Source organism: Lepisma saccharinum, chromosome 17 (assembly GCF_977018435.1).
Source record: "Lepisma saccharinum chromosome 17, izLepSacc3.1, whole genome shotgun sequence".
Classification (NCBI taxonomy): Eukaryota; Metazoa; Arthropoda; class Insecta; order Zygentoma; family Lepismatidae; genus Lepisma; species Lepisma saccharinum.
The window spans coordinates 6955661-6979667 of record NC_139245.1 but is presented as its reverse complement, the minus strand read 5'-3'; the positions used below and the strand labels follow the sequence as shown (position 1 = coordinate 6979667).

At 36.3% G+C, this 24007-nt stretch overlaps 2 protein-coding genes across 8 annotated transcripts in view; one reads left to right on the top strand and one right to left on the bottom strand.

Annotated features, from left to right (window-relative positions):
• Window positions 1–1373: 1373 nt before the first annotated feature.
• On the top strand, window positions 1374–12555 carry LOC146001172 (uncharacterized). Its single transcript, XM_083138463.1, has 2 exons — window positions 1374–1544; window positions 12100–12555. Exons 1-2 carry the CDS (start codon window positions 1533–1535, stop codon window positions 12442–12444), a joined length of 357 nt encoding a protein of 118 aa, XP_082994589.1. The 5' UTR covers window positions 1374–1532; the 3' UTR covers window positions 12445–12555.
• Window positions 12556–17429: 4874 nt separating this feature from the next.
• spir (spire type actin nucleation factor) overlaps window positions 17430–24007 on the bottom strand; it is a 322402-nt gene continuing 315824 nt past the window's right edge. For 5 of the 7 annotated variants that reach the window (XM_083138867.1, XM_083138863.1, XM_083138862.1 and 2 more), the window contains 2 exons: window positions 21862–22157; window positions 17431–19502 (listed from right to left, as the gene is read on the bottom strand). In XM_083138867.1, the coding sequence (XP_082994993.1) occupies window positions 19310–19502; window positions 21862–22157 (489 nt within the window). In that variant the 3' untranslated portion in view covers window positions 17431–19309. Of the gene's footprint in view, window positions 19503–21861; window positions 22158–24007 lie in introns of all 7 variants that reach the window. The other 2 variants (XM_083138861.1, XM_083138868.1) reach the window with 1 other exon arrangement.

Genomic DNA, 24007 nt, shown 5'->3' with positions numbered 1-24007 from the left:
TGCCTCCACAGGGAATTGAAGCCCTTGATTACAAGGCGTCAACGCTACCACTGCGCCATCGAGGAGGCCCCTTGGGCATAAAGTGAACTCAAAACAAACTTTGACTTTTTGTTTTGTTTTCGGGTATCTAACGCATGTTTCACTAGTCCACATTACATTTTTACTTTTGCGCATATTGATGTGTCAAGTATTACATTGATATTTGCATCGTTCAAGTTACAAAAGAGAAGAAAAGAAGAATGCTCGTTATTTTTATAGTTAAGAACCAGTGGCTGGCGTATTCTGAAAATTTAACCTGGTTTACCGTAACTATTCTCATTGTATGTATATTTATTATATATTTATTAGATCTAATAGAAATAAACAAATGAAACACCAACGCACCCATGCAAGTAAAAAAAAGTTCGAAGACTTCAAATTTTTCGGCTAACAAGGGAGAATACGCCACTGTAACAACTGATATTATGCTCAAATAACCAAAGCAAAAATACGTTAGGTCGAAAAGAATTGAGTGTAAAATATAGGAACCAGGTTTAGTTGTTCATATTCTACCATCCAATCCAAAGAATAAATTGTTCCACGGTTTCCAAAATTTTTATGTGCGAGAACAAATAACACAAACTTTATAACTTATATGTCTCTCTACCTTTCTCTTGAACTAGGAATGTAAAAGTTAATAACAAAGTAGAATAACTATTCATTTCAACACACAAACAGGACGAAATGCAAAAAGATAAGGGAGAAACAGCTGTGCTGGATATTCACGTTGAAACTTTCCCCAATAATATAATAATAATAATAATAATAATGGAAATTTGTAATAAAATCCAAGAGTATGTACACCCTTGAATCGATTTTTAAAAAGTCATTTTAAAAAAAGTAAAACATATAACGTCTTCAATAAAATGTAAGTAACGATTTTTCATATATATATCTTATTGATTGTATACTTTAATGTGCAAATACAAGACAGAGACTCTTATTTAACTATTGTGCTGGAATCTGAAATAAAAAAAAACAAGTTAAAGGCAACCTTTGGGGGGAAAAAATCGCGCGATAATAGACAGACCAATCCTTTTCCAGCAAGCAAAATGTGAGAGGATTGGAAACCTTTTCAGAAAGTAATGCCCCAGCGAGGTGCACTATAGTTTAGATCAAGGTCATTGCGGGGGTTTCCGTTGTATTCATTCTTCTTACATCATTTGTTTTGCTAATCCTCAATCACGACTCCTTGAAGCTGAGGCTACCAGATCATCATTCAATCGCCGTATTTCCGCAAAGTCCACGTGGCACCACCTGTAGTTCAGAGTTCTTTTGTTGCCCACAAGGCAAACGGTTAAAAAAAATCGTTTCGCATGAAATGAAAAAGCAATTTGGCTTTGCTTTTCCTCCGCGGAAAACCGTATTGTCATCTGCAAATTGCTTGGGCTTTCCAAGGCAAAATTCGATTGTGGCATAAGTACCTGTATATATAAAAGAACCAAAACAGTTGTGCTTTACATTGCAGCCTGTTCTACCGGAAGTTCGTCAAAATGAGCCGTGTGGTAAGTGAGAGTAGTTGCTTGTGTACATACATATTATCTCACGAGATACCGACTATTGGTGGTAGGTTCAAATCCCTGTGGAGGCACGTGGCACGGTGGTACGAATTTCACTTTAAACTGTATACGTCCAGTTCCGATTAACCTTAGCATAAAGTGGACTTGTACAATCCAAATCAAATATTACACAGTAAATTGGACGTTAGTTTCTTACAGCGATAAGAGATGGGTAGTAAGCGACATCTGTGAGGATCTGTTGTGTATTATGGGTGTCTACAAAAGTTTTTCAGGGGTAGAAACAATGGCTTCTTTCAGGAGGGTAAGCAAGACACTGCTTGGAACAAATTACTTGTGTGAAATACTTTTTTTTTCTGGGGTGGGGTAGGGGGCAACGGTCATCTTCCTGACGCCAAACTATTGTTTCTAATCATTTTGACAACCACTTGAATATGACCTACTGGTCCAAGTGCCGTTGTTGCCCTTACAGCAGGCAAACATATTCCTGATTATTCGATAGAATTTTCATCGCCCCGTCTTCTATAGCAACCGAGGCCGTGCCACCTCTGCCCCCCCCCCCCCCCAATTAGCTACCACAGTGTGCTTATTTTGCCACTGCTTATTGGAGTTTTTATTCCAATTCATCAACATTATTTTGTGGAATCAACCTAAATTAAAATGGTGTTGGACAATTCGCTTACTATTAACATTTTTGCCGTTGAACGTACAAATCAAAACGGTGGGCTATTTCACTAGATAACGTTCATATTTACATATATTGCAATAAAACAAACTTTAGAAATATGAATTGCATGATTGCATGATTTGAATTACTTTGTGGTTTTCATTTTGATAGCATTTGTTGCTTATGTTCTTGGAAGTATATTTTATTACGCTTGTGCGATGCACATGTACTTTTCGTAATAAATCAAACAGGAAGGATATTATTGCTCAAGGTCAAGATTATAATAGTTTCAACAGTTTTGTGGATGCGTGAAAAAGGGCATAAACATTATAGTAAATTTACACCATACTTGAAATAAAAGGAACGAACGTTAGTTGAAATGAACTGTTGACAGTAGTAAGACGATTTCAACTGCTTCTGCAATGCGATCTCGACAATCTGTTGGTAATTATTGTGTACATATATTTATTTATATTCATTTCCATTCTCATTGTAGTCACCTGCTTAAATTTCATTTTTCATGAACGCTAGGACACATTGTAATCAGTGGCGGCTGGCGGCTAGTATGATGAGTAGGTAGTGTCAACGTGATCAAGAAATCGAAAAATTTTCGCTAGCATATGTCATAGAAATCTAATGAAAGAGGTAATTTTAATGGAACTTTGTTTACTAAAATTGCAGACAAGAATTCAGAGTTCCTAAGATTGGTTTATTTTACTTCGCATTTGTACACTTCGCAACATCTTATTTGACCGCCCCGAAAGAATTCTAAGTCCCGAAATCGTAAACTTAGCAACATTGCACTTCGGCTCCAGGTGAGAGTAGCCAACTTTGAGTAGGTCCTTCCACTAGACGAAAAACGCTGCGGTGAGAGGTTTTCAATTTAACACTTTCCATGAACTTAGAAACTATAAACCGGTATTATAATACGCAATCAAACAGAAATAATAAATTGGAAAAATAACCTTGAAGGATATTTACGATTCTGCTTGCTCGACTTGAAATTTGGGGGGTTTGAAACACTGAATAGAGTATTTCTCCACCTGGAGGAAATTGCCATCAAGTTCGTGCAGATAGAAGCAAATTTGTGAGGATTTTATGCAACATTTTATTTACAATACCTTGCATAATATCGAACAGTTCTCAAAAACATATATTTTACACGACTTGTCGAGAAAATGTGCTTGAAACACAGGAAGGTGGGAGTTTTCATAACCGTCAACATGTTTTTAAGAGTATAACGTCATTAAGTTAACGTAGAGCAATTGGTTAGGCGCTGCTATTCTTATTTTTCGTCAAGCGTGAAAGGTCGCGGGTTCAAATCCCACCCTCTCCTCTTTTTTTTTCTTTCTTTGTTAAACAGAGACCGTTGATATTAGAATATTTAAAAATGAATCGGATTCACACTTGAGGGACGTCCCTTCTGCGCATATTTCCACTTAGAAGTTTCAGATTTCCAGTATTTACTTAGAACTTGCAGATTTTCAGTATTTAGGGTTAAAACTTTTTGTTAGTTATTGTTCATATGTTGTGTTAACCAAACACATGATTAATTCACAAATCACTGAGGATGCAAAATATAATGTTGGCTATTTAAGTTATGTATTGTTTGTTCTTCACTGACACCTAAAACATTGATTATTTGATTTCGATATACTAAACAAAAGATATACAGTTATGTTAAGTAGTGTAACGAAGGAGAGCGTTTAATGAGTTCAAATTGCTAAGATTGGTAATTGTATGTCCGTTCCTTCGTAATGACTGTTTTCAATCCCCTCATCACCATCTTACCATGAGTCTAAAACTAATAGTAAATAGTTAATTAACATAAGCAAATTGTTATTGCGACGGAGGCCGATTCGATAAGAAACTACTAATAAGTATTTATATAGTGAGTGACAAACAAAAAATTCAAAACCTCATAATGATCATTAATTCCTCACTGCTTTGTATCTAAAATGTTTGTCTTCTTTGAACAGAAAGTACGAGTATCAGATATAACAAACTTTCCGCACTAACTTTGAAATATTCGAAACCACCATTACAGACTTAGCTCTATGTAAGTTGATTCTGCGCATTCCACGTGGCATGTGTCTTCCTCCTATCATCGAAATAACTTTCTCTTACTATTTCCTTTCCTCTCGTGAAATACAGAGACCAATGTTAACTTCTTAGCACGGTGGATAAACTTTACATATACCGATATACTCCTGACAAAAATCCTGCCTAGGTGGAGAATCGAACCTACGACCTTCCTCGTGAATATCAAGCACGCTACCTCTTCTCCAGATAGCTCATGTTAAAATTTGCTACCAGTTTGAAGAAACCAATTCACACATAATGTCATATCTATAATTTCCTCATGGCAATTTTCATGAGGAAACGAATTCAGATAAAATCGAGAATCGCTGGAAGGGAAAAACGATGAACATGTCTATTGGCGTTTTGTCATATTTTGTAAATTGTGTAAAAATTCCATGTTTTGAACAATCAATCGTTTAGTTACGAAGTATGTTGTTGTTTGTATAAAGTAGGAACAGGAGAGCAAAAAGGAGTAATTTGAACCAGACCCCGTTTGACAAGAAACTTCAGCTTTTTTCCAAGGACTGTATGGAAAGAGAGAGGAACGTATGAAATATAAAATATGTTTGAAATTAAAACAATGGAAACCTTGAAAGATAATACTAACGAACTTCAAACTATGAAAAACATATTTTCGTGGTGGAAAACTCCAAGTCATATTCGAAATATGAACTTGATTTTTTTCTGTATTATAAAGTGGAGATATGGGACGATACGATCCCTCAGAAAGAGAATTTTAAGTAAGCTACCTCCAACTTTTTCATTGGTCATAATTACTAATTAGGGTCCGGAAGTTGATGAAAAATCAACTTCTTTTCTGACCCTTAAAAACAATGCTAAACCTGATATCATGTCCGTTTCCCTTCAGTTAGAGCCGGAAAACACTTTCTATTTTACATTTTGTTTTTGCATTTTTCGGCCTTTTTTTTTGGCTTTTAGCTTATTTGTCAGTATTTTTAACAGTTTTTGTTGCATTTTTACTTATTTTTGAGGTTTATTTTTCTCCTCCCCTGTTGTTTCGTGCATTTACTAGTAAAACATACATATTTAGATTTCTTGACATGGTCCTTTTAGCAAATTCACCATGAATCGAAAATACGATCAATGGAAAAGCATAATATTATTCTTAACTGAAATGTTTGGCAATGGATTAAAATACTTTGTGTGAAGATCTACTTAGAGGTTCTTTTTCTGGACACTATTATCGCTTTAATCTGTAGTTTTAAAGTAAAATTAGTCACAATATTAAATGCAATTACACTCTGGTATACGCGAAGCAGAACTGTATTTTCGGATGCTGGCAGATTACAGTATCAAGACCCACTCTGAAAGGAGATGAATTGTTTGATTTGGTGTTTTAAGTCAACTTTATGCATAGTAAGGCTAATCGGGACTGGACCTACAGTTTAAAGTGGGATCAGAACCGAGTGCATAAAATAACGTGAACCGTGTGGTGTAGGGGGATCGTTTGCTTATGGAATGGAAGATCATGGGTTCAAACCTACTTTTTTGCAAAATATTTTTTCGGGAAGTAAACGGCTTTGGACAAGAATGCTTATCTACGTTTCTTGGATATTTCCGTTGATATTTATGCGGTTTATGTCCAGCATTTCCTGATGCAGAAAGTTGACATGTAAGTTCTTAATATGTGTTAACTTATAACAGCTGAATGAAAGGAAAAGTATTTCCTAAAATCCTGCCAATCACTGAAAGATTAAAAACATTAGTAGAAGCATTACTTGAGGCATGCACAGTGGCGACGATTATGGAGTGTGGAGGGGCAGATGACCCAGCACTATGCTAAACATTATCTACCAAGGGAAAGAAACTGTCCTTGCCCTCCCCCCTCCCCCCACCTTGCCCCATCAGTTTTGAAACCCAATCGCCGCCACTGAGCATGCTTCGCATAAATATTTACAGTAATATCATATAATATTATATTACGTTATTAGAACACTTCGTACTCGGTAAATAAAAAGGCAAAAATAATAAGGAAAGGGTGGGATTTGAACCTACGATGTTTCGATCTTGACGAAAACAGTAAAAAATCGAAAGTGTTGTCATCTAACCAACTACTCCAGGAGATTGCTAACAAAAATCTCAGTAAAACACGTTAATCTCAGTTGAAGCAACATTGTGCCGGAGTTTCGAACCATTTTTCACCAAAAACCAAGGAAAAGACACACTTTGCAGAATCGTGTGGTGTTGTGCAAAGTATCTTTACTAAACATTTCGCATAAAATCATCATAAATTTGCCTTCTTGCATTCAGATGTGACCGCAATTCTTTCCAGGTGGTTGAGAACCTTTTCAGTGTTTCACAATGCACATACATTTTCCTATTTTCAAATTCAGAACGAAGAATCTTGAAATATTTTCAACATTCGTATTTCTACTTAACATTTTTATGTCTACTCATATATTTTATTACTGCTTTAGGGTATCTTTACTTTATGGAATGTGATAGCGTTTTCAGTCAGGAAGAAGAAATGTTGCAAAGTTGGCTACTCTTAGTTGGCTCTGAAGCGCTATGCTGCCAAATTTACGAATTCCGGACTTTGAAATTTTTCAAAGCGGTCAAATAAGATGTTGCGAAGTGTACTACTTTTGGCTAATCGCGAAGATAAGGATGAGTGAACACTCACAAAGAACACCGATGCCCAGGCCGAGATTCGAACCCGCAATCCCTGGCGTCGAAGCATGCTGTGCGGAGGTCGGCCAGAGTTTCTAAGAAATAAATGCGACTATTAAAATTTCGACGCCTGTCACCTTTACCATTTTTTTGATATTTTTAAATAGAATTGATGTTTAAATCTGGCGTGGGACAGCAAAGTTGTTTTAACTTTTAATTTAATATGGTATAGTTCCTTGGAAAACGGTGTATGTAATAGTGCTCTAATCTGACTCATCTTTACTAACTACCCTTCCTTTCACACGCCATCGGACACTTTCACTTCACTAAAAAGAAAAACACTGAACATTAGACACACCGAGTCGATCTGTATTCTCGCCTTGCTTTGTTTATAATTTGCAACCCCAGCACGGCAGACGGTACATCAACGATCGGTGTTACTAACAACTGAAATATGATTATCTGCTAAATGAACTGTAGATCTAAAATTTTTAGAATTCAATGCAAGAAATTGAATTATATCTCCAAGTTAAATTCTTATACTGATAGATTTTCCGTGTGATTTTTTACGAATATTAAAGTAAAAAATCCCCTGGTGATGCGAATTCCCTTTGATATTTAGGCAATTCTTTTGTACTTACAGTAAATGTCTTCAATGTTGTCAACGTCAGTTGCAACACATGAGTGTCTGTGTGCGTGAGAGCAAGGGATATATCTTTTCTTAAGGAAGAAATCGATAACAAAAAAGTCTGGATGGCTCTTTAGACGCATCTATCTAAATGGTTATATAAATTTGGGGAAGATATTACGTTCGTTCTTGGCAAGTATGCAGGAAAGCATATTTCTTGCGAATGACTTCTCCAACGAGTATTACAAATCGGTCAGGATTAGTCACTTCTCTGTGAAGTTTGCAACTATGTCAACACAATGCGAAAGCTCTCGCGTCGTGCCACGACGCGACCTGGCACGGCTGATTGTTTTATGGCTGGCACTGGGCTACAACCCCACCTCCTCGCTCGTTAACTGCGGAGACTTTTTCATGCCTCCGCGCACGCCTCTGCGCTTAGGCCAGACTATGCTGGCCCAGAGCCCAGAGCAAGTGAGAGAACAGCTGGGAATGCGACGAAGGAATTGAGGCGGCCGTAAGCTGGAACGCTTACGAGATTCGAATCTCCTCGTTCGTAAATGTATTAATTTAACTATATTTTGGCAAAGCAAGTGCTATTTCTTTTTCTGAGGGTAGAGCCATGGCACGGAGGCTCTCCCCTTAGAGCCGCCGCTGATTGTAATAAGAAGTCAGTCGGATAGGTTCAAACAAAGGATTACCGCTGCAAAAATCTCGTAGAGTGGGATCCATGAGTATTACCATGCAAATTGTCCATGACTATTTTCGTTAATTTTTCTTACATCCTATGTGCTTTTAAGCGATGGATTTTTATGTATGCTGGTGCAGGTGTTCAACAGCTTGTTTCCAGTTTTCTTTTAATTCCTGAAGCTCTTATTCAGGTCAAATAAAGTGCGCAAACATGGTGATGGACAATTTGCACGGTAATACTCATGGATCCCACTGTACAAGGACACATAGTTATGTCCATATGTCTGTATTTCGAACATGTGTTGGCTAATTAAATGTTCACGTTTTGGCTTACGTTGTTTGCTTGAATATTCTTGTATTTATGACAAACGGATCTATCTTCTAGAAATACGTATATATCACACTAAAAGTATAAGTAGGTATGTTTAGTTCTTGCTTTGTATGACACAACCTGCATTAAAATCAATTACGTCACAATATGTTTATAAATATCTAAGCATATGACAAATAAATTACTTACCTTCTCACCATCTAAGTTCTCGGATCCGTGTCTGGCCTGGATTTTATCGTTGAGTCGAAGCTTGCTCTGTAGGAATTATCTCAGTCGACATTCTTGCATATCAAAATCACTTTGTAGTTCAGGCAGGAATTTTTGTTGTCTTGGTGCATACTTCTACTCTCTTCTGCACAATAAACACGATACTCTTGTCCCCTGTTGCTAATATTCGTACTTAATCGCATAAACAAAACAAAAAACAACAACACAACTTCACTCTAAAGCTTTGAAATTGACGACTCAATGCACAGCAATTTCAACCTGCCGCGTCTGTATTCTGCACTTACTGTTTTCTATCTACGCGTCACGTGACCATAAAGAACTATCGTGATTTGCTTACCAGTTCACAGCACAGGTGGCGCAGGCAATATGATCTGAACATTTGTATCTTGCTTGGAAGAATTACCTACAAGGGGAGTTCTTATCTACAAGGAGTTAAATGCAAAGTTCTCCGACTTGCGAAGAATCATAGAATAGTCGAAACTATGGGCAAAGAGAGTCTTGCCATTGTACAAGAACTAGAATAATTAATCATAAGTTGAATTTTTATTCATTTATTCCGCACATTGTTTCAAACGTAAACGTAACATTTATCGCTTATAACATGAGAATTGGGGGAGATATACGCATAACGGTCTGTAAAAAAACAACTTATTCCATTGAGATATATTTTTAAGACTTTTGATTGCCAGCTTAGCTGGACTCCGTAAAGAAGTAGTCAACGTAACGCACCATTAAGCCACAAGTCCAAGGTTGGAACCGCTTGTCGTATCAATTTCATCAGTTCGCGAAAGTAAAATAACCCGAGAAAGAATGACTAGTTGGTCTGCTGCAATTTGTTACAAACTTGTCAAGACCACTGTCTCATTACTTACATAATCTACGTAATTCATAACACTTCTTACTTCCCCACACTAATCCCCAGTGGTTGCGATTAGGGGAAGGGGGTAGGTAGATCCTCTCGCATTTTTTGCCACCTTTGTCCTCCACTATGACCTCTTAATGCTAACCCTTGTCAATCAACACAAACAAAGTAAACTGTCCTTGCCCAGTTGTGGCATCACCGCCACTGCTAATCCCCACTGTCCTGTTACCTTTCTATACTAATCCCCCACCGCCATACGAATAAAATTAAAAATAGTAACATATTAATGGAGAAATTTAGGCCTACATGGAGTAGAACCACTTTTCATGGAATTCCCCTATTGTTTCACATAAAATAATACTTTCACATGCTTTCATTCCATAATTAAAAGAATGGTGGGTACTAACTATTCTTGCTGAAATATTTTAATACGATTTTTATGTTTGTACTATTTTAGAATATGATTTCATTAAGTTTGGATATTTTCAAGTATGTCGAAACGGGTCAAAACAATCCATGGTATCAGGAGAAATCAGATGTGTTGCTTAATTGGAAGCAAAAGCTATCTATAAACTTGCAATTAATTGCTTTTGGTACTGCCCCTCGGGCGAGTGTCAGAGTTGCCCATCTGCCGCAATAGAATCCTTTGAATTACTGATTACCAACAGAGTCTGAATTGAAGTGTTGGCTCCCCAAGGCCAGTATACAAATGCCACTCTTCCATACTTTGCGAATTGTCTTACTAAAATAAGATTACTTCCGAAGTTCAGGAACAACAATGTTATACCTATTCTTTAGATATCATACAAAGTAACTAACTCTCTAGCCTTTTTAAACCCTAAAGGTTTATGGCTGCAGCAACAGAGGACTTCATCTGTCCCTATTTTGAGCAAGATCAATCCACTCATTTCCATCCTTACCGATTTCCTTTAGGTCCATGTTCGTCGTGGCCTTCCTACTGGTCTCTTACCATCAGTACCATCAATAAATAGAATAAAAATTTCAAAATAGAAATAGAAAAGTCAACATTCAAGCAGGTCAAGAATTACAAATCTGAGAATCTCTTTATGTACGTTCGCTCAAATTTAACACACACTCATTTTGAGTGGTGAGACTGAACACTTAGCAATTTTTAAAAATATTTAATACATTACCCCAAATGAAACACGATTAGGCCTATTTTACTTATGAAGTTATCATTTTCAGAGACAGGTATAGTGATATACCTTACCTGACGTAAAGTCATTGGAGGAATGTGGCCAGCATTTGTGCGACAGTGGTTGCTACGCCATTATTGAAATATTCTGAATCCCTCCTCCCTGCCTAGTTGAATAGCTTACAAGATAACTTTTCAAGTGACGCAAATACGCATTTTACTTAGATTAAAATTACAAAATTATTAGCAGCCACCATCACTGAAAAGGAGCTTACCTGATAAATTTCATCCACATACATGCCCAGGTGAAAAAAAAAAAATTGGTGATGTTACAATAATTCATCGGAAGAATTAATACCGAAGGAACTTAACATGCTGATTGATTGATACTCGCTGCGAGTCCAGCCACCAGAACACCTCTAACTGGTATTGTTAAGATGCATACAACTTTCATCTTTTATCTACCACCATTACGCATTAGCACCTTTTTCATATCCAAGAAAATATAAAAAAACTTATGATCTTTTTGTTGTTAAGTTTAGGTAACCATATTCATGGGCGTACCTTGGAACCTAACTTTGAGTGGGCAGAATTTAAGTGGGTCAGATTTGAGGGGGCAGAATTAAACTAGGCCTAATTTCGAGGGGGGCAGAATCAGAGTTGGGGCCTAATTTTGAGGGGCTAGAATCAAACCTGGGGCTTAACTTTGGGGGAAGAGACTCGAAAAGCTTTCGAACCCATAAAAAGAGAATCCAGGATTATTTGCTAAATAACTGAGAGCTGTGACATTTGCGAAATTACAAATATTACTCTATATGTTGTTCCTCAGGGTCCTTAACTTGCTAATTTTAATAAACCCGAATTTTAAGGGGGGGAGGAGTGCCTCCCTTGCCAAGTTACGCCTATACCATGCTCACACACAGGAACCCAGAATTTCAGTGTTGATGGATCTGGTGCAGGGCACATCCAGCTGCTAACAGTCACTAAAATTAAATGCTAAAAGCTCTAAACCTCGTCCTCCTAACCTAACATATGCATTATTAGAACTAAGCGATTGTAGGTTAGGAGCACCAGGTTTAGAGCTCTTAGCAATTAGTTTTAGTGACTTACAGTGGTTGTTCCCCACACCAGACCAGACATATGATTACATGGGGCTTCTAAAATAAGTGTTAAAGCTTTGAGTAATTCATTAATGTGTAATTTGTACTACAATGTTCATTGCAATACAAAATATATTAAAATAATGTTTTCATTCTTGTCTTTTCTTTAAGATGATACTCCTCTCCCTCCTTGGGATAATGCTACTTGCTCACCTGGGCAAAAGTGAAGATGATCTAGAAACAGCAGAAGCAGGCTATGGAGGGCGTGGTTTCGGAGGCGGTGGTTTTGGAGGCCACGGAGGGTATGGAGGAGGTAGAGGCTTTGGAGGAGGAAAGGGATTTGGAGGTGGCTATGGAGGCATCGGTAGAGGATTTGGAGGAGGAAAAGGCTTTGGAGGTGGTGGATATGGAGGAATCGGCAGAGGATTTGGAGGGGGTGGTTACGGAGGTGGTTTTGGTGGACATGGAGGTGGTTTTGGTGGTCACGGAGGTGGAATCAAAGGTTATGGAAAATGATACATCCGATGAATCTTCAAGATTGTTTCAAAGGCTAAATTATCATCAGTTTTCATTGTACTACTGTTTTCTCATTACTTTTCTTGCAAAAAGAGTTTAAAAATAAAAACATGATGCTAAAGAATTCCTGTTGTTATTCAGAACCCAAATATTAGGTGTATATTTTTTTTAAAAAAAATCATTAATACTGAATGTTATATAATATCTGTTTGAAATAAACAATTTGTATTGTGTATTGTTAGCGAACCTAAACTGATGGTGGTAAGGTGTTCATTCGTTTTGTTGAGGGATTCTAAAATTGCCATATCCCATAGTTTTAAACATCAACAAAACATATCGTTAGTTGCTATGAAATACAGTTCGATATTCTACATCTTACCAATATTATAGACAATATCTTATTTTAATGAAAAATTAAAATCTTTGCAACACAATACATAGGCTTACAACAAACTATGCACTCTACATTTGATTCTATGTAATAAAATATTTATAAAGAATATTCAATTTCTAAATTAATGATAATGTTTCCCCCAAGCTAAATTTTGTGTACATTTTAGAAAATGATTCTCCCCTTCTATACTTGAATTTCACATACCATCGTTGTCCATTACAACTGAAATCTTGCAGCAAAGTTATTAGAAATACAAAGTTGGAATTTATCTTTGAAATGAATACAAAATCTATGCGCTAGAGTTCTCTATTTAAGGGTAGGTAAACGAAAAGTTCCGCAAGTAATGATTATGTAGATCGAAAAAATGTCGGGCAACTGAACACATTTAATTGAGTATGTAAGTGCTCATTTCCTGGCATCAGTTGCTTACTGTAATACAAATAATACACACTAGAATGTAATTTGATTAAATTTAGTAAATCAATTTACGAGTTTAGTGTCAGCCACGGACTAATCACAAAAGCCTGTTACTTGTTCATGGTATTGTTGTAAGCTAAAGTTACAACTGTTTGATGACTAGTGATTTACACACATCCTTACCTAGAGATTGTTCATGTCCATATGTATAATACAGGGTGTCCGGAATGGGACTGACAGTTTTTAAAAGTGTGTTATTTTAATAGGGTAAGGAGTAGCTAGAAACAAAAACATACATTTTGAAGGAAAACTGAAAAAAGTTTTATTGGAAGCAGTTACAGCTAAGTATAGCTCTCCATGAGCTGTCTCATGGAGAATGTCTTAGCCTGTATTCAATCTCCTTTTAAGTGTTCTGTCGCTCAAACAAAAATTGCGTCGGTGCAGGAAAAAGCAGGCTTAGCCTATGGAAGTCAATACGGGAGGGGACCAGGCAGCTGGGAATTCCAAGGAAGTCATGCACAAAAGGTTGCATTTGTATGCATCCTAGGTGCAGTTGTTGCACGAAATTAAGCCAGATTGTCAAGCTGTAAAGACATTCATTTTCCATTGATATTCTGCAAAAGATTTAGGTTACCCCTCTAGACTTCTTACTTTGGGGGTACATACGTGTATTTTGGCCACACGATAAATTATCTACAAGAACTGCATAGCAGTATTCGGGAAAACTCTTGCCTCTCTAACCCCTCAGATGCTACAGAACACATGAAGGGAGATTGAATACAAGCTAGGCATTCTCCATGCACAGTAACGTGCACTGAGGAGTAGCTAGTCTAGCAGAGATAGATTAATCAATCTGACATCTATAATTATTTTCAAATCACAATATTTAAAGCCACAGTTCATATGCAACACTTTCTTTTTCACATGCTTCTCGTCCCTCGATGTGATCCGCGGGCAAAACTGGCCTAGCTCGCTCTTCTTCGCCATATCAGTTCCAGGTAGAAACAGTCGCCCGAAGGAAAAGGGAAGATTTCTGCCTCTACCTCCCTTGTCCCCTCGCCCCCCCGCTGCAATGGTTGAAAGCCCGCGGTTTCAGGTCCCCCAGTCTATCTCCTATAGGATAGATAGGGGATTCGTTTCCCTTGATTCTTTGTAAATCCTCTAAAGAACTCAAGGGAAAATTTTCTGCAGTACTTACGTATGTTCTCTGTATTTACAGAACCTTGTGGGATGTAGTTTTATTATTTTTGAAATGGGAACGTGTTATGTGCAGACAATAATGTTATGCTTTCTTTATTTTATTTATTTATTTATTTATTTCAAATATGGAATATATAATGATTAAATTACAAATATTTGCTCAGGCTCTCTCTCGCTCTCATTCCAGTAGTGTTTTATTTAAATATACTAATCTTTTGGCCTCCAACGGATGTATTTATTTGGGCAAGAGAACGCACGTTCATATTGTTGTTGGTTTGGTTTATTTTACTTCGCTTTTCTGCCACATTTGGTTATCGCAAAAATGAGGATGATATGATGAAACTGATGAAGGGACCTCGAACAATCCAGGCCGGGATTCGAACCTGTGATGAGCGCACATTCTTGTTCCTGTGTTGTACTCTGCAGTGAATAATGAAATAATTTGAAATGAAAAATGTATCTCAGAACTCAAGAAGCCAAATTAATATTATTGAAGAAACTACAAAAAAGTGTGTTTTGTTACCTGTTTTGTTTCTGTGCATAAAGTGTACTTAAAACACCAAATCAACCAACCGTGGGGGAGTGGTTATCACAGCGCGCTACGACACCAGGAGTTCCGGGTTCGAAGTCCGACCGGGGCATGGGTGTTCTGTGTGTTTGACCCTTCATTAATTTATCGTATCACCTTCGCAATTAACCAAACGTGAGGAAAATGCGACGCTAAGTAACAAAAATCGAGTCAAATCATTGATTGCTTTGATTTGGTTTATTTTAATTCGCTTTTCCGCCACTTTTGGCTAATCGCGAAGATAATAACAGTTGGGCTGAAAAGTTCGTAGGCTGACTCATAGATGGTGTTACTAGAATTAAATCCATGTGATTTTTACTTAGTACTAACCTTCAAAATATACGTGTATAAATTTCACAGCTGCCGGATAATTAGTTCGTGAGATATAGCATTGTGAGTGAAGCAGCTTTTGTTATTGTGAAAAAATGGATAAAAAAGAATTTTGTGTGTTAATAAAGCATTGCTTTCTGGTGAAAAAAAATACTGTTGAAGCCAAGGCTTGGCTTGATAAACATTATTCGGACTCTGCACCAGGAAAATCAACCGTTGAGAAGTGGTTTGCTAAATTTAAACGAGGTGAAATGAGCATCGAAGACGATGCACGCAGTGGACGCCCCAAAGAGGCTGTTACCGACGAAAACATCAAAAAAGTCCACAAAATAATTTTAAATGATCGTAAAGTGAAGTTGATCGAGATAGCCGAGACTTTAAAAATATCGAAGGAATGTGTTGGACATATTGTGCATGAATATTTGAACATGCGAAAGCTGTGTGCAAAATGGGTGCCGCGCGTGCTCACAATCGATCAAAAGCAACAACGTTTTGATGATTCGGAGCAATGTTTAGCGATATTCAACCGTAATAAAATTGCTTCCCCATCCACCATATTCTCCAGATCTGGCCCCCAGTGACTTTTTCCTGTTTGCAGACCTTAAAAGAATGCTCGCTGGAAAGAAATTTAGCACTGATGAAGAGGTAATCGCCGAAACTGAGGCCTATTTTGAGGCTAAAGAGAAATCGTACTATAAAAATGGCATCGAAAAATTGTATGACCGCTATAATCTTTGTATCGCCCTCGAAGGCAACTATATTGAATAATAAAATCGAATTTTGTCAAAAAAATATTTTTTACTATGTTAGCCTATGAACTTTTCAGCCCAACTGTTACAATATAATTGATGAAGGGACACACTCAAAGAATACCCATGGTCAAGTCGAGATTCAAACCCAGGATCTCTGGCTTAGTAGTCAAATCAAATCTTTTATATTTTCGAATGGGGGTGGAGGTTACGTGTACTTTTTTTTAGTACTCATTCATCATTTTGCAATCTTTTCCCGTTATTGACGTTCTATTTTTAGGAATACTGTGTCCTAAAGGGGGGAAGGGTATGACCCACAGCAACCCCACCCCCTTGAGCACACCACTGATTGCTACCCCAAGTGTCGACGTCACCGCACGTCACTGTCCATGCAACAAACTGAGCTCATGGGGAGCTATACTGAGCTGTAACTGCTTCCAATAAAACTTTGAGTTTGCCTTCAAAATGTATGTTTTTGTTTCTAGCTACTCCTTACCGTATTAAAATACACTTTTAAAAACTGTCGGTCCCATTCCGGACACCATGTATATACATATTGCAACACTACTGTTTTATTGTTTCACGTTCTAGTGTTGCATGAACCTTGCTACGTCATTGAGCACAAAAAACTCAAACCTTTGAGATAGGCTGGGATAGTTTTTACAGGACATTACCGAAGAGATAACATGGGTGCGTTCCGAAAGTCTTAACGAAATGAACGATTTCAATGAAGATAACTGGGTGCCTGAATCTGGTGAAACCAGTTACTTTACAGACTTATGGGTTGCTCTAGACGAAAGCGGCACAGCATTTTGTTTAGAGAAAGTTTCCACATGGTATCCAGCGGAAGGCATTTTCTTCTGGCAGAATTAGACTCTACTGTGGACACTGTTACTCATTTTAATCACATTGTAAGAACAGTTAAGGCACACTCATCTTGTGCATGTTGCTTCATATAGCTCTCTGTTAAAATTTTTATATATTTTCCGAACTACTGCAGTTTGAAGCCATCATGCATGCACATTGTCTGTAAGCAAACGATTATCACCGAACACACCAGTCTCCTGGTCAGTGTGTTTGGTGAATCCTGTTCTTGCACGAAACGCATGGAGAGACACTTTTGGGACAGCATAACGAACCTCACAAAATGCATGGGAGCACTTATGGGATGGCCAGTTACTGTAACCCTAATGCGTTAAACTCGTGCGACTTTCGGAACAGGCCCATACTAGTATTATCTTCTACCATATAAACAAATCATTGTGTCTGATGAAATAAGAACTATAGATGCTGTATATAATGAATATTTTATATATTTTTCATATTTTCAAATTATGACAAGGCCATAAACTTATTTTTACAATGAAATAAGATGCATATTCTAAAAGGTAAATATTAATTTAATAACATCAGCATAATAAATACCAATTTCAACAGATCAAGTATTTTTGTTTCCTGAGTATTTTTTTATAAATTATTCAAAGTAATAAAACAGCAACATCATTAAGAAAAAAATTAAGACAATTCAAAAACCACAAAAAACTCTGTTTTATCAAATTACTAGTGATATTTTCAAATGTAAATTTTAAACAGAAGCCATGTAAAAGTAACAAAGATAAATATCTGAACCAATATACTAGTTTCAATGTTATATTCCTTGTTTGAGTTTATGGAGATAGATATACTCAAATCCCATTATGATGGATTACTTAATTCATTACAAACATTATTTTATACATATATGTGCAACAAGTACGACATTTGTATGTCATGGGGGGGAAGGAGGGGTAGATTAACAACTTTCGTTTTTTAAAAAATACTATTTATCATAGGCAAATTAATACCACATCTGATAACTTTTAAAAATTTAATATGCAATTTTAAAAAATAAGACACGAAAAAAATTGTGATTTGCACATTTTGTTCTGGTAGTTTATGACCTTTCACAAGTTTTGTCAGCAGGAACGCATTACACAACATATGTTGCATTCTGTAAACATTAAAGTTAGATATTGTTATAGCCTGGTTAATGGAATTTTTCCTTTTTTTTCAACAAATTTTATAAATAGCATACACAATCATGTTGGTACACAGAGATGCACAAAATATAACACTAACACAGAGAATGAAAAACATGGAATGCTAAACTAATAAGAGATCTGTGCCATCTCCTTTCATTGTGATATGATACCAAACGTAATTTACCTTTCCCATGTTTTGCTTAATATCTTTCCACAGACTTGACAGCATAACAAGTGGGCAGCAATATTTGTTCTAAAGGGGAGAATTGAAGGAAATTATCTAGTTGTAAAGTTCACTTCCAAATTTTACGTGAACGAGACTTGTAAGAGGAGGTTAGTGAGGTTACAGACACGCTCCCATTGTTAGATTGTTCAGAGATGCATACATATGGGCACATGCACGCACACACATGCAAACTTACACATACATCCTCACACATGCATACATACAAAAAGGTATCGGTAATACTCTCAAGAACAAAGTACATTTATTAATAATCATTGTTCTTGTCTTTTAAGAGTATTGTTCAATTAATTTAATAATAAAACTAATATGTACACTATTTGATCTAAACTGCTGACTTGCTTGCATGGTATATGCAGTAGGTTTAAGAGTTGATGTCGAAAACAGAGTTCTCTACATAAATTATATGATGACACTTCATTTATTGGTATTGAGTATAGGAATCTCAACATTTACTCTATTATGAAATATTACTTTTTTTGCTAGCTATCCCTATAATGCATACAAGTCAAACTAACCTGAAATATTTCATTCATTTTTGTATCAATATTATGACTAGTTATTTGCACAATGAAGAGGTCATTATTCAAAACTATTAAAAAAAAGTTACACAACAATGTGCAGAATTTACAATGTGAAAAAATTTCACTCAATAAATAAATGCTATTACCAGGTATTTTGACATGTTTCAGAAAGATATTATGCAATAATTTTCTTTCAAAGTTAAAACTGCTCCTCTTGATATAATTAAGTAAAGGCTAGTTGGCTATACACAATACACAGATAACTCTTTATACACTCTTAATTTCTTATTATCCCACGCTGACAGCACAACTTTCGTTAAACCTCTCAAAAAATTAAACATGTATATACAGTAATCGCAGGTAACTTTACAGGATAGAACAATATTTACAGTTTTTATGTATTAGGATAATAATATATTTAGTACACTGGGGAGAGGTTCAGGGAGAGATTTTTTATCGCATTGCTCCTTTTTGTGCGAGATGATTTTATGATCTGAATCACCATCGATTTGCAATCGTGGCAAACTGTCATTTGAAGCCCCTTCAATTTCTCTGCCTTCTCCTCCACAGGTCTACCAAGGGTCTTGGATCGAAGCAGTTTTGCCCTGGAACTGAAAATGAAAAAAATACTCTCTCATATATAGGTATTATTAATAGAAAGTTTCATAAATGAACATTGCTAACAAAGAGCATTCGGAAAGTTTGTTTTTTAAAAAAGTAACTGATTCAAAGTTATAGTTACTTGGTTCAGAAAGTAACAGAGTTCCAGTTACTCATTTTAAAAAGTAACACTGTATTCAGTGGTGTGCCCAGGATTTTCGAAAAAGGGGGGGGGGGGGTAAGCATACTTTTTTAGTAGTCAGTCCTAATTTTACCATCTTTTCTGCCCATGACAGAATTTTTTTTTTTTAGGAATACTGGCCCAAAGGTGGGGTATGATCCCCACCAACCCCCCACCTTGGTCACGCCACTGCCTGTACTGGAAATGTTCTTGTAAACAAATTACACACAATCATTGATCATTAATTGTAATAAAATAAATACATGAAGACTTACATGTGTTTTATTTAGGGTATGTTTCTGGTACAAAACTAAGTCTTCATGTATTTAAATTATCACAGCAAATAAAATTAAGATACCATTGGACTTAAGGACTCAACTTTGCTTGAATGATTTTAATTCGAAAAATCATTCCTATGCTGGCCACAGAACTTTGCGTGCGGTGGCATCAATTCCACTTGTGTGGAATGTGTTTCTTTCTCTTCCCTTCCAAGTTCAAAACTATCCACTCCCTCGACAATGACATCTTTGTAGCTTGACTACCATGTTTAAAAACAATTGAGCATTTCACCCAAAACACTGAATCATTTGCATGCAATTACAAATAACAAATTGCAATAAAGTTCTAAATTTTGCCTCAGGAGATTCCACATAAATTCATTCACCTTCGTATCCAGAGAAGATACATAATTGGAAACAAGAGTTGCCAAATTTAGCTCTTCTCCCACGGTACAGATTTTCACGTTAACAATTTGTGTCAAAGTAGCTGTAAGTGTTGTTAACCACAGGCCCGTAGTGAGAGGTAGGTTAGAGGGACTGAAACCTAAGGCACCATTCAAGGCTTTTTTTAAAACAAAGAAAGACAACAAAGTTAGAATATGCGAAGAGAAAATTACAATTAGCAGAGGTGGATTCTAGTAACACTGCTGGAATTTTCTGTTTTTAGGAATTTTTCTTTGTTTCCTCATATTGTAGGATGCAAATATTACAATATCACCTGGTGGAGTCACATTGCACAGTGGTTCGGATCTCACTTTAGAACTGTAGGTCCAGTCCCAATTAGCCTATCTGTTCATAAACATATCAAACAACAATTCAGAGAAAATATCGAAGGGTGCACATAAAATGTCTGTGGGGATGGCATAGGGGCCAAAAAACAATAATCCTACCTAGGCCACCAAAATGTCTAGCTATGGTGTTGAGTAACATTACTTCTATTACAATAAAGTAACTCTGTTATGATTAGAATTTTTCAAAAGTGTAGTTACTAGTAACTGTAAAGGCTCATCCCTACTATGCCAGTCGGCAAAGATTATCACCAAAGCCAAAAAAAATGGGTACGTATTGGTCTGTGTTGGGGTCCACCATGGTTTAAGAATAGCCAAATAGGCCGAAACATGCTTTAATAAAGACTGTCACATCATCATCATTATTATTATGAACTGTGGGTTTGACAAGACTATAAATACTGCAATTTGAAAATAATGAGAGGTATGAGATCAATTGATCTATCACTGCTAGACTCTACTCCTCTGCGCAAGTCACTGAAATATTCCAGTTGGTATTATAGGATTATTAGTGTTAAAAAGGATAAAATACACATGCAGAAAATACTCAAATACTGTTTGTGGATATCTTAGAGTAGTCAAAAAATGCAATCCCCTCTTAAAATGACCCCCAAAATGCAATTTTTGAGAGTGAAAAATTCTAAATACACGAAATATCCATGGTGTCCGGAAGGGGGCTATGAAAATGAAAGTCAACCAAAAATTATGTATTTCACACATCTAATTTCATTTTAGCGACAACAATATGTGTTAATTATTGCATGAACACCATAAATTCAAATTTAAGTAATTTTTTTAGGGAACAACACACTTTTGGAGGAAAATGTGACTTGTTTACCCCCCCTGGAAAAAATATCTTTCTTGCCCCTCCCTGGAAAAAATCCTGTGAACGTCCATGGAAATATCCCATTGTTTATTCAGTCTCCCTAGAAACATATGTGCTATCCACTTCTACAATTTCAGCCCCTCCCGAAAAAATTCTCAACATGCAAGTGCCCAATATTTCATGCAAAACAACTTCAGAAGAAGGTATCAACTCTCTTCTATTTCAGTTACTTTTTTATTACTTCTTTCCTTAATTTCCTTGAATTTATATTATCTTAAAATACTTCAGGTACATTACCTTTTCTTTTGTTCACTGCTAGTGTTACTGGTAGAGAGATTTATAGGTGGCAACGACTGTGGTCCCTCGTCACTGCCATTTTCACAGCACTGTTCATGGGAGCCATCCTGAGGCCGAGAAAGGTTCGGTGACGATGGTGCACTTCCCACACTGTTCCTTAGGAGCTCTGGTATCTCGGGTGCAAGCAACCGAGACATGAAAGATTTTGGAAAAGAGTCCTTTTCCTCATCGGGTGACAAAGAGGGACTCAATGCAAACACTGGCACACGGGAGAAATGTTCAGTTGGAATTCTCATCTGGAAAGAACAACATAAAAATGTTCAGTTGGAATTCTTATCTGGAAAGAACAACATAAAAATGTTCAGCTGGAATTCTTACCAGGAAAGAACAACATAAAAATGTTCAGCTGGAATTCTCATCTGGAAAGAATGTAAAAATGTTCAGCTGGAATTCTTACCTGGAAAGAACATAAACATGTGAAGTTGGAATTCTCTCATTACTACAAATTAGGGATGGAACAGATTAATCTATCTCTATTGGTATCTGTCAACATCATATTGCTCGATTATAAAATTTCCTATAATACTTACTTAAAATTACTGATAATTTTACCGATCTAATATATCTATAAATATCTTACAATTTAGTGCAATATTGTGTGTCATTTTGTTATAATTTCTATTTTATAAACATATAATCTCTATTGCATACTTTTTTTTAAAGTACATGTCCAATATGCAGCTTCTTTTGCATTGCACAAGCTTGGTAGAATGTCAGTAAATTTTATGTCTGTACTTTTATCAGCATCAGCCAAAATTCCATATTGGTCCATCCCTACTACAAATAAGTTTACAGAGGAGGAGGTTGGAAGAACTGACAACAACTAAGTCTATTCCTTTAAATTATATTCCAGTTACACGATGGCAGTTATATTGGCAATATATAAGTTAGATTTAGATTTATTTATTTATTTATTTAGATTTGTTCATGTGAATGGAAACTACAGAAACTTCCTAATAATGCAGAAACATGATTCATGCTTATGTGTAGGGATGATGTACCATCAACCATAGGCATCCCAAGCTTTGAATTGAGTGGGGACAGGAAAAATTCTCATGGGCATTTTCTTTACAATACATCAAATGTTTCAATTAGAACTCGGAACATAAGAAATAATGCATTCATTTTTTACAGAGCTGGTTGTAGTTGGGTGCGAGGTACATAGTATGTGCAGAGCCTATTATACACACAAGCATACACAAAAATATTCAGGGGTGTTCAAGAGATCTCGAAAAATGTGAGATTTTAGTGTGTCAGTCTGAAGCATTTTGTACCTTTTACAACCCTAACAGACTATGGTGAATAATGAACAATTCACTGTTTATTATTTGATGACATATCACAATAATCAGAAAGTTCTGAAGTTGCAATGCAACTCTTACAACAAAATGAGTTTGATTAAGTTGTGTGAATTTCAAAATTATCTTTTCCCCTGCAATCCCTGTTTTGTGTTGCCACATCTTATATATTTAATTTTTAAAAGACTGAATTAATATCAAACTTTATTTTTATCTATCAAAGTAAATTTTTGAATGATAATTATCATTATCAAATACTGATTATAATCAGCATTACTATCAGAGTTACATTTGTACATATAAACTTATATTTTAAAATCAAAGCAAACTGTAGGAACAATGTTGGCTGACATATTTAAAATATATTTTTGGTTTTTGCTTAGAAATGATTTCAGTAATCTTGAGGGTATTTTAACCTTTTGCCGCCCAAGGCCTTTTTCACAAGTAAGCCTCTATTGCCCGAGCCGATTTTGAGCAAATGCAGAGTTTCAATTAAATGAGTGTAGATCGGAGGCTAATTGCCCTAGAGAGATGAGTGATATACCGTTGTACGCGGAATGAACCAGAAATTCAGACTATATGAATTTTTTGCAAATTTGGCGTATATGTGGCGGGAAGGAGGGGGCTAACTCTCAAAATTCCAAAATTTCGGGGAAAAAAATTTGTTCCCCCACCCTCCCCTCAAGCAAAAAGTATATGACAGTGTCGACATGCACATGGAAATGATCGCTAACATGTAAGGAACACAAAAATATTTGCATTATCATCATATGACCAATGTAACTTGA